A 19,498-nucleotide genomic window follows, 5' to 3' on the forward strand; every position below is an offset into this window, starting at 1 on the left:
ATCAAACAATTCAAAGAGTTTAATACTGTTTTTAAAATTTAATAATTTCACATTTTTTCACATTTCACATTTTCAAGTCAAAATGTCATTTTCATATTTTCCATGGGCATTTTTTAATTGTTTTTGTTTTGTTTTTTTACATTTATTAAGTTTTGAATGTTTTTTTTTTTTTACAAAAACAACATGTGGGCCTAACGTCTACTCTTTGAAGCTGTCAACAATTTTCCCAACCTTTATAGGATAAAATTATTTTTTTTTTAATGTATAATCCTGATTTTGGGACATTTTAATTTGATCCTGAATTCTGGTAAATGAGAATCCCGATTCCTACTTCAGCATTATTGCGGCACACCCCTTGAAAATATTGCTTGAATTTTAGAAGGATTGTCGCCCTCCGGTGGACATTATTGGTACAATAGCAGCAAGTAAGATGACGTCACTGTCAAAGGCGCTTATTTCGCAGTGAAATGGAAACTAGACAAATCAAAGCCGGAAACGTGAACAAGCGCTCAATCCCATAGGCTCCTCACAGGGCTTCAACTTTGACCTTTTACGAGTTGTCCAGTTTCCGGTCACTTCATTAACGTTCCCGTAATGAACAAAAAAAAAAAAAAAAAGGGAGGGGGGGGGGGCGTGGAGAAGCCAGGAAGGCGGTTGAGAGGAATCCAGCAAAACATTTTCGGAACAAGAAGCCGACTTGAGCTAGCTTGACGGAAGTGCTGCTTCTTTTTCGTCAACAGGTGAGTTTCACTTTTGAACAAGGCGGCGAACGACGACGCCTTTAGATTGTTGCTCGAGCGAATGGCGAAGGTCCGGCGCGCAAAAAAAAAAAAGAAAAAAAATGTAATCAAGAGGCTTTCGACTCCTTGGCGAAAATGCGGGCGAGGTTTCGTCGACAAAATCCCACCGCGAGCCCAGCGACCTCAAACGCGACAAAAACAAGCGCCCAACATCTGATAACACGCATACGCGCAGTTTTTTTTTCTGCTTTCAAGAACAAGTTAGCAAACACTTTAAGACATTTCTTTTGTATATTAAAAATGGGTTGGTTTAAAAAGGAAGGTCATGGGTCATTCCACAGTCGGGAGGATAATTTACGACCCGCCCATCAAATTTGACATAAATGTGGATTAATAATACTCGTACAAATGAGTAAACTCACTTATCCTGGGACCAAAAAAAAAAAAACTATGAGAGAGACGAATGCTTGAAATCGCTTTAAAAATACGAAATCAGTCTGTCGTAGTTTTTAACCCTTTCACTACAGAATTTTTTTTTAAGAAAAAGTAAAATATATGGCATGTATTACTTATTTATAAGTCTAGGATACTTTTATAGATACATATACAGTATTCTTGGTGAATGCACCACACACACACACACACACGTGTGTATATATATATATATATATATATATATATATATATATATATATATATATATATATATATATATATATATATATATATATATATATACACTATAACAGTACTTAAGATGCTTAGCTTCATTGTCTCCTAAATACAAAGCGTATTTGGACAAACTGGTTGATTTAATGGCATTTTTGAAGTCATGAATACTTTCACTATTTAATATGAAATAAAATGAATTGAACCAAAAATATATATATATATATATATGTTTTATAAATAACCCACATTATTTCATGGCCCCCCTGCAGTCGGGGACCCCACTTTTAGAGCCATTGCCCTAAGTTATATACTGTAATTACCCAAATATAAGACGCTCTTTTTATTCCCAAAAACAAATCCCAAAAGTGTGGTTGCCTTCTATAAACGGTGGTTTAGAAATTTGATTTGTTTTTAATTCGCGACCATTCCAGGAAGATGGAACTGTCAGCCACACAAGCCGAGTTTTGACGCACAGATGTGCATTTTTATATCGGCCATATTCTGACTTAAAATAATTACCGTAATGGGACGAGCTAGAGGAGTGGGACGTCAGTTGACTGTTAGCATCAAGTGCCCGTTGCCGCTAACAGTTGCATGTGTTAGCTGAGGTTGTTTCATTATTTTTAATAAAAGAAGCAAACAGACTGAACCAACGTACGAGTCCAGGAATATTACTAAACCCGAGAGGATCGTGTAAAAGATATATCTCCATCTGATTCAATTAAGAGTGCACCGGTTAGAGCACATGGAAAGTTATCCTATTTGACACAGTCCTAAATTTTGTGAAAGGCGGATGGTCTGCTACTTCGAGTATTCATGGTAAAATGAACTCGAGCCGCGTTGTGAGGCAAAAACAACAGCTTTGAGCGCATTCAAAATTACACTGGCGAGGCATACATGGACCGCTCACATTGTGGGGAATCTGAAAAACACATAACGTGCAACAGATTTATAACTCACGGATATGAACAAAGAAAATATTGAGGGTTGAGGAAGATGAGATTGATTCTGTTTTGTCGTAGTTTTGACATTGTTCCCAAAGTGTTGTTGCAACATATTCATGCAAACAGAAAATACCAGAATCTTACCCCAAAATTAAGGGTGTGTCTTGTCTTTGGGGAATTATGGTATTTTCGTATAAATATACCTGAAATTGTATCGTATGTAAAATTAACAAAAGAAAAAAAGCACTATTAATCAACTTTCAACAGCTGCGTTTATACAGGTTACAAGTTAGTATAAAATTGAAATTAAAACAATTGCATCATTAATGTTTTCGTAATATTCCTGAGTGTGAACGAGGATGGACTCGCATGTCGGTTCGGCCTGCTCACTTCTTTTATTGAAATTAATGTTGGAACAAGCTGCCGTTAGCCGCAACAGGCACTTTTACTCGCTTTGTTCACAAACATCCCATCTCTAGGTTTTACAAAATTGTATTTTATTTATTTTTATTGCGTTGAAACCCTTTTGCTCTGTTTTTGCAGGAAGTAGAGGAAGAAGTAGCCGGAAGCGCAGTCCTGAAAATCCCAAGCAGGCGACATGTCCGGTTAGCACCCCATGCAACGTTTTTTTTTGGGCGGGAATTTCCTTTCTCTCACTTTGGGCTTTTCTCGTGTCACAAAGTGAGTACTACTTCACCTTTTTCATTGTTTTTTTCAAGGTTATGGCCAGCAGCCGCCCTACCCAGGGACCCATCAAGGGGGGCAATCGGTGGCCCCCTATCCCGCCTTCCAGGGCGGCTATGGGGACCCCATTCAAGCCCCCGCTCCAGGATTTAACATGAACTACAACCAAGGCCCGCCTCCAGTCATGTTTCAACCGGGACCCATGGGAGCGGCACCTTCTTACGGCGGGCCCCCCGGGGCCATTGGCCCTGCGCCGACCCCTTCCCCTATGCTTCCCGTTGGGGTCCCGCCAGGACTTGAATACCTCACTCAGGTATCACTTCTTCGTTCGATACCCTCGCAATCACTAGTTTGTCAAATTTGCTCGAAATGAAATGAAAGAAGTAATTATACTATCTGGCTATCCGTAATATGACATGTAATGTGTGTGTGTGTGTGTGTGTATATATGTTAACCGATTACTTGCCAACTGATCATTTAATTCATCAATTAATCCAAATAATAATAACAATGGTTCCTCAATTAATTGACTATTATTCGTAACTATTTTTCATAAGTGTGCAAACATTTAGAGAAATAACTTCAAAGGATCAATTCTCAAATTTCTGATTCTTCATGGCATTTTAAATGATGATTTCTGTATTGCTATGCGAAAGTAGGCCAACTCTTTTCTTTTTAATCCAAATCAGACATTTGCCAAAATGGACCTTGTCACTAAATCCATTTCAAAAAGGTTGCTTAGTCTCTGTCCTTTTATATTGTCAAGATTGTGAATAAGCACAATTTCGAACTGAATAAAACCGTGAAAAAGCTTTTGTAATTCACTTAAACTGCAAAATAAGATGTTAGATAACCAATCGATTCAATAGAATCATTGATTCAAAAAATACTGGATGATGGCGGCCTTCGTGGCTGAAGACATTTGCATTTATGTTGCGTGTCAGGAAGAAGAACCTTTGACCTTTGAGCAGCCTGTTGTGCAGGCTCGTAAAAGGAACTTTTTATTTTTTGCCCCGGCTCTTTTGCTCTGCAGATCGACCAGATCCTGATCCATCAGAAAGTGGAGCTGCTGGAAGGTATGTAGGCCGCCGCGCTAGCCGTCCGCCGCGCTAGCCGTCCGCCGCGCTAGCCGTCCGCCGCGCTAGCCGTCCGCCGCGCTAGCCGTCCGCCGCGCTAGCCGTCCGCCGCGCTAGCCGTCCGCCGCGCCGGCTAACGGCTTTCCCGCCGGTTTCAGCGTTCATCGGCTTCGAGACCAACAACCAATACGAGATCAAGAACAGCCTGGGCCAGAAGATCTACAAGGCCAAGGAGAAGAACGACTGCTGCACGCGCAACTGCTGCGGCTCGCTGCGCAGCTTCGACATGAAGATCAAGGACAACAACGACCGCGAGGTCATCCGTCTCATCAGGCCCTTCCGCTGCGTCTCCTGCTGGTGTCCCTGCTGTCTGCAGGAGGTGAGCCTTCCCACGCTTTTCGTCCTTTTACTTTTCGGGCCGCCTGATTTGCTGACGCCGTTAAATCCATCACGGTGCTCTTGTTTGCATGCGTCCCCGCGTTCCAGACGCATACTTTCCGATCAACGTCGTTTTTTTTGTTTTGTTTTGTTTTTTTACATCAAAATATCAATCGGCGTCCATCTACTCTTTATTCAACAAAACCTGACCACTCATGAACTTTTTTTTTGAGTTGGGCCGCCGCGTTTGTTTAGATGTAAGGAAATAAAGAACGCCAATCGAGGAAAAAAAAACAAAACACAACTTTGTTTGCTTGTTTTAAATGCCGCGGACGTCACTGCGTAAGCCTCGATGATCAAGTAGATGACAACTGCTACTACGCGAGGAACTTCAAAATAAAATTGTGCCAACGCCGTTCGTTACGTACACGACTTGATATCCCACGTTTTATTTTGAAGCATTGTCCGACTTCCTTGACAACCAGCCGCGTCACTGGACGGATTTTGTAGGGCTGCACGATTATGTCCAAAATAATAATCACGATCGTTTTGGTCAATATTGACATGACAATTATTCAAACATGTCTATTTAGTGCACTTTTGTTAAAGTGGCAGTATATAAACAAGGCTTCAAGGCTTGATACTTAAAAGTAATTAATAATAATAACTTGCTGAGTGCAAACCAATGAAAAAATGACGAAGAACATTATTTACTTTGAAGTAAATTTGAATCAATTAGCAGTCAAAATGTCATTTTTGCTGAGCCCCTAAAGCAGTGCTTCTCAAATAGTGGGGCGGGCCCCCCTTGGGGGGGGGCCAGGTGATGCCAGGGGGGACGTGGATGATCCCAGGAAAAAGGCTTTGTTTTTGTTATGTGGAATGTAATTGCAATAAAGTCATCATTTTCATCATTTTCTTTTAGTTTCAGGCACTTTGGTGCACTTGCTTCTTTGTTTCCATTTTAGATTAAGCTGTAACCCGTATAAAAGCGATAAAAATAATTAACAGTTTTATTTATATTGCGTTTTTCTATTGTTAATGTTAAAAAGGATATATAGTCAGTGCATTGACGGGGGGGCAAAAAGTTTTCTCTTTTCTAGGGGGGGGGCTGGCAAAATATAGTTGAGAAACACTGCCCTAAAGAGACATAGTTTTTTTTATATAATAATAATATAATATAAAATAATAATCTAATATAAAATATAATTGAGAAGGACTGCATCAAACAAAAACACACACATTTGGTTTACTTGTGGATTGTCGCCTTGTGGCGAGCAAGAAAAAAAAAAGACTCTAATCCGCAGGGGTCAAATAGTGAGAAAAAAGTTATAGTCTAAAAAATATCCCTTTTTTTTCAAGCTGTTTTTAGTGACATCGATCTTGATAAAAACAAGTTTTTTTTTTGGTCACAAGAAACAAATGTGTGGAAAAAAAATCTAGTATTATGTGGGCTCATCTGAAGCGCTTGAAGATAAAACGGGCAAGTGGCGGTAGCGTAGCGGCCCTCTTAGGTTGCATTTTTCTAAGTGGCAAATCATTTGTGGAATGAAAATCGGAGCGACTGATTGGCCTGGACACTCGCTGGATTGTCCTCAGCTGTTGTTTGCGCTCCAAAGTGGAGTCACGCCACCCTCGGCGTGTTTACTGAATGCGCTTTCCCAAGCCAGCGTGCGCCGCTCGCCCTGCATTTCACACACGTTTTGAAATCAGAGGCCGGTAAAAAAAAAAAAAAAACGAATTGGGAACAAAGAAAAAAAAAGTTTATTTTTTCAACCCTTGTGGCATTATGTTACAAACGATGGAAACTCAACTCAAGCCGCACTGTCCTCCCTCATAACAAAATGCAATATCAAGAACGGCCAGAGGCGGCGCCAGAAAACTAAGATCAAGCCAAACAAAGTACAAATGAATGAAGTGTTAAAGGACGAAGTAAATCAGTTCCAAAACGTGACTATTTCGGTTGTGGTCCACGTGGCCTGTTACCAGTTGTTACCGGGCCGCGGACCGGCAGTTGGGGACCTCTGGTCTAAATCAGCAGTTCTCAGATGAGGGTACATGGAGCTACTTCGGGTGGTACTTACTAATTGCAAAGATTTGGACAGCTCATACTCATTTTGCAAAGGAATCAATTAAGCTTGGTTGCTTCATCTTCCAATTGATTTGTTCTCATTTTGAAAAGGAACATGTACTGTTCTTGTCGGCGCTTCCCAATCAAGAAGCGCTGATCGCCACCAACTGGCACAAAGAGTGACTGGTGTGTTGTTTTCTCCCAGATGGAGGTGCAGGCACCCCCGGGTACCACGGTGGGCTTCGTCAAGCAAGACTGGCACCCCTTCCTTCCGCGCTTCTCCATCCAGGGGCCCAACAAGGAGACCCTCATGAAGCTGGAGGGGCCCTGCTTCGCCTGCAACTGCTGCGGGGACGTCAACTTTGAGGTAGTGCCCTTTTGCAACCTTTGGTGCCAAGTTTTTGCCATGTCCTGAGTGAATTTGTCTCATTTATTTAATTGAGTTTTTTTTATTATTTGGATTGTATGTATTGTAGTAGATTTCAAGCCTTGAAGCCTTGTTTATATACTGCTTGTTAAAAAAAGGGGGGAGGGGGGGCATTAGATATGTTTGACCAAACATGATAAAAAAATCATGACGTTCCACACCCTCTGATCTCAGGTGTCGCTTGGGTAAAGAAAGCTTGGGGGAATATCCCAAGTAAGATGATCAGCAAGTCAGTTCCGAGGACCTCCCTGTTGTTACTGTAATTTGTGACTTTTGCATTTTGCGCAGCTGACGAGCAAAGACGGCAGTCAGCCCATCGGACGCATCAGCAAGCAGTGGAGCGGCCTGCTCAAGGAGGTGTTCACCGACACCGACAACTTTGGCATCCAATTCCCTCTGGATCTGGACGTGAAGATGAAAGCCGTCCTGCTGGGTGCCTGCTTCCTCATCGTACGTATTTCTCCTTCCCCTCGCCTTCCTTTCCAAACGGGTGCCCCACCCCCCCCAAAAAAACTTTTTTTTTTTTTATGTTTGAGCAGGATTTCATGTTCTTCGAGAAAGTGGGCGAGGCCAACCAGCGCAGCAGCGTCTTCTCCTGAGCAAGCACATCCAGAGGCAAGCTTTGCCACTTCATATCGCCGTCGCCGCTGTATCATCTCGTTCGTCGTCGCTGGGTCACGCAATATGTATATATAAAAAAAAAAACTCACATCATGCCAGAATAAGAGCAGTTAAAGCCGATTAACTCAGTCGATCCCAAAGACAAATTTTTACATACTGTGTGTGTGTGTGTGTGTGTGTGTGTGTGTGTGTGTGTGTGTATATATATATATATATATATATATATATATATATATATATATATATATATATATATATATATATATATACCTGTCTTATCAATCACTGTCCTTTACCTTCGATGACTAAAATCGATTACTTAAGCTACTTAAATCATCAATTACTTTAGGTAACTTCATACAAAAGTAAACAATGACCTACCTATGGTAATCGAAAACTTTCATACTTTAATTCCAAAAGTAAACAATTTCTCAATGACTTTCCATACTGTACTAAATCAATCAACTTTACTTTGTCCTAAAATAATTATTTTTGGTAACTAAGTACGAAGGTAATTACTTTAATAAGTCAGGTAATCAAAGAATCACACTTTATTTATTAAAGTAATTGATCACTTTGCTGCCTAAAGTAATCGATTCAATTAGAACCTTTTTATATAAAGCAAACAATTATTTGATTACTTTCATCGCTAATTCTTTAGTCTTATCCATTTTTTCAAGAAACCTTGAAAGATTTGGAAAAAAATGATAAATCTCTACCTGGGATTGAATATTCGGACTCTTTAAAAAAAACAACAACAAAAACGTAAACTTATTGTACGTCTGTAAGTGAAGTGCCTCCTGCTTTTTGCACTCCGGCAAAGGTCGTCGCTACCTCGCATTTGTAAAGCAAAGCAGGCATTTTTAATACAAATCAAATACTGCGTATGCATTACAAGACCAATGGCGAATATATTGAATATGTTCAGGCTTTCGCTGCTGCATTTTCTTTCCGTTTTTCATATGTTTGGGTTATGATAATGAACGTTGACAGATATGCCATCTTCCCGCGGTTTGTATTTTTTTAGGAGAAAAAAAAGCAAACGTTTGTAATCTTGCCTTCATTCTACGCTAAGTACGTGTGTTTTGACTGGCGAATACATTGACAAACACTTGTCAAAAAAAGTCCAAAAAGTTTTCCCTATCATGCCATAGTGTCTTGTGCAAAAAATATCACAAATTAACATTTGTTTATTATTGATGATTTACATTGTCGGCAATACATGATTTCCAGTTGGCTTAGTTTTCCCATAATGCCACAGGGTATGCATGTGCGCAAGTCAATATACCAATGGCATTATGGGTAAAAAAAGCAAAAAGTAAAAAAAAAATTCTTTCCCATGATGCCAGTCTATTTACTGAACTTGAGCAAGAATAAGTAAACAAGTAAATAAATAGCCTACATTTAGTTTGAAAATGAAGTAAACATTGTTTCTGGGTTATTTTTATGATATATCTGCAATGCAAGATTTCCATGGCATTATGGGGAAAAAAGCAAAGTTTTTACTATTTCACCACAAGAACGTTTGAGCGCATTTGTCAAGATGCAAATACTTGTGGCCCCAAAAAGTAAAAAAAAAAAAACAACAACAAAAATTTTTTTTTTTCCCCATGATGCCACCGTCTATTTACTTGAACACGAAAAGGTAAATAAATGTACCAATGTGTTTGAGAATTAAGTAAACATTGTTGATTGGTTATTTTCACGGTATTACCTGTAGTGCATGATTTCTATTTGCCATTTTTTTCCCATAATGCCACAAGGTATGTGCAAGTCAATACTCCCGTGGAATTAAGGAGTGAAAAATACAGAGTTTAATTTTTCATTCAGCCCGCAACCATGTTTGAACCAGGTGAGATCCTTGTCAGGGAGGACTGTGCTGAATGCTGAGCTGTAATCGGCGAAGAGCATTTTACATACGTGTCCTTGCCCTTTAAGTGCGTGAGCACTGTGTGGATCGGTTCTGACAATAAACTGTATAGGGTCCAGAGTGTCTAGAATGGTCTTTTTGATCAGAAGTCATGAAAGTCCTCTCAAAGCACTTCAGAAGGAATGAAGGTAGACGAAGAAACAATTGAAGAAGGGAGGGAGGAAGGAGAGAAAAACAAGGAAGAATGTGAAGGAAGGGAGGGGAAAAAGAAGGAACAAAGAAATGAAGGAAGGAATGTGACGGAATGAAGGAAGGGGGGAATGAGAAGGAATGAGAGAAAAGGAGACAACTTGCACGTTTGGAATGGAAGCCAGACACTCGAAGTCAAATCGGCATTCGGTGGGCCTTGACTTTGACAGCCGTGTTTTCGAACATGCACTTTTCCCCCCTAAAACTGTTGTCATCTCTTTGGAAGTACATAGTAGAGAATAAAGCTTTTTTTCAATGAGTTTGTCATCAAGAAAGATGCTGAAAAAATGCATGTATTCAAGAAAACAATTTACACAGGCAATATCAACAATTGTCCCATTATCAGTACGAGATGGAAATGTTCTGAAAAAAAAAAAAGGGGTGGGGGGCATGCAGCATTTCAGAGGCGTCGGTCGGCTCGCTCCCTCTCGCCCGAAGCGGATCGGTCGTCGCGGGACCAGCGGATCAGGTAGCGGCTGGCCAGCTGCAGGTTCCACTGGTACCGGCTCAGGACCCGCAGGCAGTCCTCTCTCGAGCACAGGCTCAGTGAGTACAGCTGCTCCAGCTGGGGACACACGGAAGGGGGGAGGGGGTCAACCTTTGCCAAGGAAATGGGGACGCTGCACGAAAGATTTCAAGACTAAAATTAATCCGTTCATTAGCGGATCCATTATTTACATGTAAATAGCCTAATTCGTTCCAAGCCCCCCCAAAAATGCTCTGAACCCTTTAAATGAATGTTATTCAATGATAAATATGCATCAATAACCATGACAAAATACATATCGGAATCCATTAGTGCATTATAATCTAAATATACCATCTCCAATATGACTGGACTCTGGAAAAACGTGAAAATACGTCCCTGGCATTGAATGACATGCAAAGTGCTTCCTGTGTGATGTCATTGCTAAAGTGCTACCGACATGCTTACAACGCTAACATCAGACGCAACAGCCCAAAGTGGCATGTTTTATATGTGTTATGTGAATATGTACAACGTTAGCCGTAGCTAACTTCAATATTACGTTTGTTAGTTCAACCGTGTAAATTGTTGGTGGGAAGTGTGGATGAAACGAGGAAAGATGAAAAGTGGAAGACCATGGTGAACATCGGTGCAAAAATTATTGTCTCATTTGTGGGCAGGCTGGCATATTAATAAATGATGGAAATGTATCACAAACTGTAGCAAAAACGATTGTGATTATCAGAGCTGGGCACTTAGGGTTAAAGGGTTAAACTCCTCAGCTGGCTTTGTTTTCGTGTTACATTTATATTACTGTCTTGTGTTTCAATTGTTTCAAAAGTGACAAAGTGTAACAAATACGATTGTGATTTTCAGAAGTGGGCACTTAGGGTTTTTGATATCTTGAATTTTCTCTGGTTACTAGAGACGGTATTTTTTCGCTGGGGCATTTCATAAGCTGAACTTTTTGTAACAAACGGCGTTCGTAAGTGAGGGCATCACTGTAATGATAAATATAATTCCATGTCCTTGCGAGTGAAAAGTTAGGAGAAGACCGGAGATGTCCATCAGCGGTAAACACGGAAACTCGCATGTTGTTCAGTCGAGCCGTCGGTGTCATGTGACTAATGCATTACAGTAATTGCATTACTTTTATAATGCATTACTCTCAACAGTATTTACGGACACACAATTAAAAACTTGGTGAAACACCGATGCTACGCAACTTCTGGTATATAAAATAAGCTTGAGCTGCATCACGAAAAAAAGGAAAAACAACTGCTTGGGACGCAGTCAACGTTACACTGGCGAGGTGTTCACTGACTGCAGAAACACTCTTGACCCGCAACAAAGATTTAACTTACGGATACAACCGCAAGAAAATATGAGGACTTTTGCAAAAGATTATTTTGTTTTGCAAGAATTGTGACACTGTAGTCAAAGAGCAGAAAACAGCAGAATTTGACCCCAGGTTGCATCTTCTACATAGGTGCATCTTATATTTGCGAAATTACAGTATCTAATTTAATGATATGAACCCAAGAAAATATGAAGACTTTTGCAAAAGATTTTGATTTTGCTCTAGTTTTGACATTGCTGCCCAAGTGTTGGTGCGTCTTATACACGCTAACTAGAAAATAGCAGAATTAAGGGTGCGTCCTATACACAAGTGCGTCTTCTATTTGGGGAAGTACAGTACGTATTGTTTTTCTCACCTTGAGTTGCTGCTCAGCGCGCAGCGGGTTCCATTCGTTGCGCTGCAGCGCCCCACGGGCCTCCTCGGTGGTCACCCCGTGCACCGCCTCCATCACCTGCAGCGTGGCGGAAACACACACTTTGAGAGGCAAATCTTTTTGGGAAAGGGAGTTTCTGCATTGGGCCACCTGCGAGACGAGCGCGTCTCTGGCATAGGGCGGAGGCTTTTCCCGTTCGCGAGGACGCTCTCTTGCGTCCCCGTGCTCGTCCAGTTGAGGGGTGGAACGTGCCAGCTGGGACATTTTGACCAGGTTGGCGCCCGGCGGCGGCCAGGGGGATCCCGGCAGCGGGTGCACGGTGGGCCTCCTCTGCGGCTTCCAGTTGGCCCGCTTGAGGTTGGGTGGCGGCGGGCGGGGCGGCGGCAGCACGCTGGCCTCGCTGAAGCGCCGGGGGTCTTGCTGCACCACGACGCTGCGGGCCGTCATGGCCGGGGACCCCGACGTTACCCTGCCCGGGGCGGGCGGCGGGGGCGCCCGTGACTGCTGACCGCCCAGCACCGACTCCAGGCTTCGGGAAATACCTGCAAACGGGACACGTCAGAGCGCACCGCACCCCGCTGACGGTCTAAATGGTGAGTCGTCTTATTATTCCACGTATTGTGCTCATGGTGGAACACACGGGGGTTGGGGGCGCTTGGCAAAATATAAATGAGTAGCACTGATGTAGGGCATCTTTTGGATGGGGAAGCAGTATTGTAGAAGATGCGGCACCTGACATTTTGAGCAGATTGGAGGCCTCCTTCTCCCTAGCATGCCTCCAGCCGCCACTGCCACTTCTGGACACACCACAAGAGTTAGAGAGTAGCGAGGCAGCCAGCTAGCGGGAAGCCCTGATTGGCGACTGACTTTTCCAGGTTGTCTGGCGATCCCCAGCTGCGGTCTGCGTGGACGTCCCCGTGGGCCGCATGGTGCATGCTGCCCTCCACCGGGGCCGAGATGAAATTAGCGGCGGGGACGAGTACCGGGTTGGCAGCGGGGACGGGCGCCGGGGCTGGCGGCACGATGACGCTGGGAGGGAACCAGCCCACGGCGAGCGTCCTCTGGTTCTGGCCGCGCCACTCGCTCAGCTCCAGGCTGCGAGGCGGACACGCCGTCGGCCGGCCGTTAGCGACGGCTTTACCGGACGCGCGGCAGACTTTTGGCGACTTACCCGTGCTCCACCAGGGTGACCAGGTCGCCGGGCGCCAGCGCCAGCTTCCTGGCTTCGGCGAACTCCCGGCCGGCCTGGACCTCGGCGGGCTTGGCCTCGCTCACCATGGCGATGAGCCGCGCAAAGTCGGGCCGCTCGGCCGGGTCGCACGCCCAGCACTTCCTCATGATGGCGTACAGCTCCTGCGGCGAGTCGGCCGGCTTCTCCAGCCGCTCGCCCTCCCGCTCCACGCGCCACAGGATCTGCCGCCGGCACGTACGCTCAGCCGAGGGTCCTGGCCCGATCTGGTCGCCCGCCGACCCACTTACCTGCCTCCCCGAAAGGCCGAACCAGGGCTCCTCGCAGTATGTGAACATCTCCCAGAGGGTGACGCCGTACATCCACACGTCGGACGCGTGCGAGAAGGAGCCCACGCGCAGGCTCTCCGGTGCGCACCTGGCCCACGCGTACATTAGTCAAAGGTGAGGCAACTCAAAAGGTACGTGAGATTTTAACAGGGGTTTTCTCAAGCGCCATGAGAAAAACAGTACACTTTGCTTTTCAACGTAAGAGCAAATTCATTGGAACACGAAGCAACTTACTGCTAGACTGTTCTAGTGACTTCCTAGCAAAATGGTGAATGTCTTCATTGTAAGTTTCAACCTAAAGCTTTTTAATACGGTGACAGGAACAGCACATATTTCTTTTCAAATGAGGAGCAAGCGACATGGAAGATGAAACAACTTATTGTCAGTCTTATAATGACTCCTTTGCAAAAAGCGTCAAGCCTTTGTTTTGTTCAGTTTCAATCTAATTGGATGCTTCTAATGCTGTGCTAGGAACACACCTTTCAAAATGAGAGCCAATTCATTGGAACAGTGAGCTACTTATTGCTTGTGTCATTGTGACTCCTTTTTAAAACGCCATTTACCTTTATTTTGTGAAGCTTTGGTCTAAATGTTATGTTGTGACAGGAACAGTACATGGGTTTTATGATCAAATTGTGAGCAAATTATTTAGAACAGGGTGCTACTTATTGCTAAATTATGTTCTATTGACTCCTTTGAGAAATGCTGCTTGCCTGTACCTTTGTGAGGTTTTAATCGCATGCGTTGTAATGCCGTGACAGGACCTGCATGTTTTCTTTTCAAATTAGGAGCTAATAAATTGAAACGTGAAGCAACTTATTGCGACGCTGCCTCACTGTGACTCCTCTGCAAAAATCGTGATGCCTTTGTTTTGATAGGTTTCAATCTAAGCGAATGCTTCTTAATTCCGTGAGAGGAACAGTATCTTATGCTTTTCAAACTGAGAGCAAATAAATTGGAACATGATGCAACTTATTGTCGAGATGTTTGACTCATTTGCAAAAGACTTTGTTTGCTACGTATGAATCTAATTGAATCTTAAATTGAATCCGCCTAGCGACAAGAACAGCAAATAGTCTTTTCAAATAGAGAACAAATATGTTGGAACCCGAATGCGGGTTATTGAAATGCAAAGGCTGCGCTAGGCGGGCTCTCACCAGGCAAAGGGGATGCGTCGGTGCGCCGACATGACGTAGTGGTCGGCGTCATGGCCGAGGCCCCTCATGAGACCGAAGTCGCCGATCTTGACCGTGTCCCTGGATGCCAGCAGGACGTTGCGCGCCGCCAGGTCCCGGTGGATGAAGCGGCGCGTCTCCAGGTAGTCCATGCCCGCCGCGATCTGGCAGGCGAACAGCCACAGGCGCGCCAGCGGGTACTCGAACTGCCGCGCCCGTAGCGTGTCGTACAGGGAGCCCAGCGGGGCCAGCTCCGTCACCTGTGTGTGTGTGGGAGGGGGGGAGGGGGGGTGAGCGACAGTGGCTGGGAGGGGGGGCGGGTCCGCTCACCATCTTGAGGGGCTGCGTAAGCACCACGCCGTACAGCCGGATGATGTGCGGGTGGTCCAGCGACTGCATGCTGGTCACTTCTTGCAAAAAGTCCGTCAAGGTGTCGGCCTGCTTTGACATGCTGCTCCGCAGGGATTTTACCGCCACTGGCAGCTGCGGACAAAAAAGTTATTACAGAATCGAAGCCGCACAGGCACGGGGAAAACATGCAGACAGGAAGGCCGGAGTCGGAATGAGACCCACGTGGGCACTGGGGGAACATACAAACTGCAGACAGGAATGCTCGGACTGGAATCAAAACCACTCAGGCAAGGGGAGAACATGCAACCTCCACACAGGAAGGCCAGAGCCAGAATCAGTCTCCCAGGGGCATGGAAGAAACATGCAAACCGCAGACAGGAATGCAAAAGCCAGAATCAGACCCACGTGGGCATGGGGATAACACGCAAACTGCACACAGGAAAACCTGAGCCGGAATCGAACCCAAGCGGACACAAGGAGAACATGCAAACTGCAAATAGGAAGGCCTGAGCCGGAATCAGACACGTGTGGGCACGGGGAGAAAATGGAAACTCAACACAGGAAAGCCATGGCCGGAATCAAACCCCGACCCATTTTCTGTTCGCGCGTGTGTTCCATACCACTCTTCCGGTGGGCGTGTGCCATTCGCCCTTCTTGACCACGCCGAAGGACCCGGAGCCCAGCCTGTCCCCGAGAACCAGCTCGCCGTCCTGGATCAGGCTGGGGAGCGCCCGCCCGCCGCCGCCTTCCAAGCCGGGCTCCCCGCCCCCGCCCGACCCCTGCCGGAGCAAACGTGGCGTCGGATCAGGTGTGCTTCAGTTCCACGTGCTGTTTTTCGGGGGGAGGCGGCCATACCTTGGGCGCCCACGAGCGCCAGCTTCGAGACGTCTTGTGCCGTTTCAGGGCGTCCCAAAGTCTTCTTTGTGCTTCGGGCGAAAACAAAAACCATCCGTCGCTTTATTACCGTCCAATCGGCCGGCGGGGACTCAACCGTTCCGACTGGAAAACCCGTTCAAACGTATTTGCGAGTATGTTCAAACGCGCTTTCGCGGTACATGCTAAATCCCAGTAACTAGCTTGCATGCATGTTAACGGCAGAAAAATCCCATCTGGAAATGGGCGCCATGTGGCTCCGCCCCCGCCCGGCAAGCGTCTACGACGAGATGAAGCTCACCGGGTTTGCTGATGCCGACGTGCTCCAGGTCGGCCTCCTTGACGTAGGCGAAGTGTTCGATCCGCGTGATGTTGAGGCCGTCGCGCACGCGCAGGTAGAACTTTTCCAGCTGCACGTCGGCCAGCAGTTGGTACAGCCATTGGGTGTCCTGCTCCATGGGCGGGCGCTATTCAGGGACTGCCGGGACAGTTTCACACGCGCGTTTCAACGGGAGCGTCCTTGTTGGTTTTCGTTGCATTTGGTCTGCTAAATGTATTTTGTTCCGTCGTGGCTTTGAGTTTTGTGTCCCAAGTCCCAATGATTTTGCCAGCCACGTTGTTGCCTTGTTCCGGTGTCTTATTTATTTATTTTTTTCAGTCCAAGCAAGCCAATCGTTTGCAGCACATGTTTATCGCAAAGATAGGGCCTCGCATGACACCTTCTTGAAGCTCTGCTCAAGCAAACTAGCGCATAACAACAGAAGTATTCAGGTATTCACCCCGACTACTTTCATGTCCTCTTTGACTACATCGATGAACCTTCTCTTCAAATTCGGCATCCTTCTACCTATATATTCGCTATCTTGTCTCTGGACATGTCTTGCTGCTCAAATTTGGGTATTTATGATCAAATGAACTCCAAGGAAAGGTTAAAACAACAGCTTCCAGCCCATTTAACGTTGCCCTGGCGAGACGTTCACTGACCGCTCACAAAATCAGAAATACGCTTAACACACAACTTACGGATTTGAACGCAAGAAAATATGAAGGGTTTACAAAAGTAGAGATTGATTCCGTCTTGCCTTAGTATTGACATTGTAGCCATAGTGTTGGTGCGTCTTATACTGCCCCCCCCTGCCCCCCCTGTCAGACAACCAGTATGGCTGTGAAGTCAAATAAACCAAGTGTTTTCGTTACACATTTACCCTAGTTTCGAAACAAGAGGCCGGTAAAAACGATTCAAAAGAAACATTGGGAACAAAAAAATCGCTTGTTTGTTGTTTTTTTTCCCCCCCGCAAAATTTCAAAAGGTGATGGGAGCTTGCAAATTTGGTATTTTAGCCAAAAACTTGGGAGTCAAGTGAGCATTTGGCGGTCCAAAAAAATTATAAGGCTAGCCGGGTCTAGCCCCCAGATCTTATGTTTGACACCTGTAGATTTTTTTTTAACGGACAAAATGTTTCTCATTTTACTGTTTTCAATTATTTTTTTATGAACTAGCCAATGAATTAAGGTAGCAGGCGCTTCGTTTCACATATGTGTATTCACAGACACGTGTATTCCATCATTTATTCCAAAATTATTAACTATTTATTTATAACTATTATAAATGTCGGGAAACGTGATTATATCGATGCAGACTGGTCATAACTGTGTAAGTGCTTGCTAGAAAGTGATATAATTCTACCCCCCCCCCCCCCCCCAAAAAAAAAAAAAAAAAAGAAACGAAAAAAAAAAATATGGAGTGCGTTTTATATTTCAAAAGTTTGGTGTGCAACTTACAAGGAAGGGACGAATGTTGTTGACAGCTCGTTGTCACCCCCCCACACACACCTTGGCGCCAGACGTCATGTCCGCCCACGACCACCACCCAACAAATCTTTGAAAAGTCCTCGAATGGCGTAACAGTCCAACAAGTTCCGTTTTGACTCACGAAGAAGAAAAAAAACGCTAAATGTCACTTAGAGTTTGTTCCGTTCCACTTCGGAGAGAGTCAACAAACGAGCGAGTCGTACTCTGGAAACCTACCTGCTCCCAGGTTGTTTTTTTTTTTCATTCTCTCCTTTTTTTTATCATTTCCGGTACAGGGCACAACTCTCTTCCGGTCATGCCTCATCTGAATCCTACGCACGGTCCATCATCAATCAATCAATCAGTCTAAACAAATGAAAATAAAAAACAAACAAACGGAGACCCAAAATATTTAAGCAAATCAATTTTTAGTTATAATTCAAAAAGCATCTTCAAACGATCTAATACATATTTGAAAGTTTTCCTTGGTGGGACATTTTTATTCCTTAAACCCGAAGTACTAACTTAACCAGTCCCGGAAATAATATTTTTTAAATCAAAGCAACATTTTCAAAATGTATCTTGTTTTTAATCTTTTTTTTAAATATTTATTGTTGCATTTACCTGTTATATTCATATAACCGTAAGTTACACAAAAAATATTCTATATAAATTATTCTATATAAATTATATATAAAATAAAGTAACAAAACAATAAAGAGCCAACTCAGGAACGTTTTCGATGAGATGAGCAAAAAAATAAAATAATAAAAAAACATAACGGCAAAAATTATATATCTATAATTTTCATCTCTGACGTGTTAAACTAAAATTCCTATCATTTTTATATATATATATTTTACTTTTATCGTTAGGATATAACTATTTTACACATTTATACATATTCCTTTGTATATATATATATATATATATATATATATATATATATATATATATATATATATATATATATATATATATATATATATTCAGATATAAATATTTTATCCCGACACATACACACGCAATTTAATCAATTGACCATCTCAAATGCCAAAATGTATTTAATCTGGGAATATAGTTTCATAAAATGTTTTACCGAAGTGAATGGCGTGTTGTGATCGAGCCTTGGGGCTTTGGAAAGGTGTTCACCCGCTCAAGTAGTTTCCCAAGAGTTTCGGCCACTCCGCCGAGCAGGTTAAACAGGATTTTTTTTTTTTTTTTGCAGCACCAGCATGTGACGTGCTAGCAAGTCAATCGTGCCTGAACTTTGCACTTCCGCCTCACTTGACTCAATGATGTTTTTTGTTGCGCTTTACATTGGAAAAGGGATCAATAATCAACATTTACAATCAGGGTGGGGAGCCTGCAAATTATTCGGAGGACTCTTTTAAAATGTTGTAGGCCCAGTGTTGCGGTATCCTGTGTTATTTCCAGGACCGGAGCTAGCAGTTTCGGGGGTGGCACGGGAAATTCTGTTTCACTTGACACCTTCAGTGTAGAAATTATTTTTTAAGTCTCATCGTTTCACAAGCGGGTGACTGGTTTACCGGGAATTTCACTTGTCGCGCTGTCTGGGTAGCATGATAACTATTACGCAATTTTCATTTATTTCTGCCAGCGGACCGGGTAGCTTTTTATTTATTTATATTATTTATGAATTTATTTAAACCAATCACGGAGCACTATACTTCAAATAAAATCAACGAGACGCCTTATGTAAATAAATGTTTGTTATTCTATGTTGACTAGCACATCATATTAAATGCAGTGCCCAGCGTCATCACATGGCGACAATGACCATTCATTGGTTAGCTCGCAGTGGGTGAAATTAAAGTACACATTTCTGGACATTAGTACTG

The 19,498-nt window shown here is 43.7% G+C and overlaps 2 protein-coding genes across 4 annotated transcripts; one reads left to right on the forward strand and one right to left on the reverse strand.

Moving 5' to 3' along the window:
- The first annotated feature begins 621 nt into the window (after positions 1-621).
- On the forward strand, positions 622-9,988 carry LOC148428723 (phospholipid scramblase 2-like). Its single transcript, XM_088416898.1, has 8 exons — positions 622-740; positions 2,900-2,961; positions 3,076-3,353; positions 4,074-4,116; positions 4,275-4,495; positions 6,768-6,929; positions 7,278-7,439; positions 7,529-9,988. Exons 2-8 carry the CDS (start codon positions 2,955-2,957, stop codon positions 7,586-7,588), a joined length of 933 nt encoding a protein of 310 aa, XP_088273024.1. The 5' UTR covers positions 622-740; positions 2,900-2,954; the 3' UTR covers positions 7,589-9,988.
- Positions 8,783-17,885, reverse strand: tnk1 (tyrosine kinase, non-receptor, 1). Of its 3 annotated transcripts, XM_088416887.1 has the most exons (13): positions 17,628-17,885; positions 16,147-16,323; positions 15,828-15,898; positions 15,593-15,751; positions 14,952-15,104; positions 14,604-14,881; positions 13,408-13,534; positions 13,100-13,341; positions 12,796-13,023; positions 12,661-12,725; positions 12,079-12,470; positions 11,911-12,006; positions 8,783-10,294 (listed from the first exon to the last, which is right to left on the reverse strand). In XM_088416887.1, the coding sequence occupies exons 2-13, from the start codon at positions 16,301-16,303 to the stop codon at positions 10,130-10,132; spliced, it is 2,133 nt and encodes a 710-aa protein (XP_088273013.1). In that variant the 5' UTR covers positions 16,304-16,323; positions 17,628-17,885; the 3' UTR covers positions 8,783-10,129. The 3 variants fall into 3 exon arrangements, with proteins under 3 accessions (XP_088273013.1, XP_088273005.1, XP_088272996.1); XM_088416879.1 differs by having other exon boundaries at positions 11,911-12,470; XM_088416870.1 differs by having other exon boundaries at positions 11,911-12,470; positions 13,100-13,534.
- Positions 17,886-19,498: the final 1,613 nt, after the last annotated feature.

The sequence above is a fragment of the Hippichthys cyanospilos genome, chromosome 1 (assembly GCF_059441005.1).
Source record: "Hippichthys cyanospilos isolate Australia breed blue-spotted pipefish chromosome 1, RoL_Hcya_1.0, whole genome shotgun sequence".
Classification (NCBI taxonomy): Eukaryota; Metazoa; Chordata; class Actinopteri; order Syngnathiformes; family Syngnathidae; genus Hippichthys; species Hippichthys cyanospilos.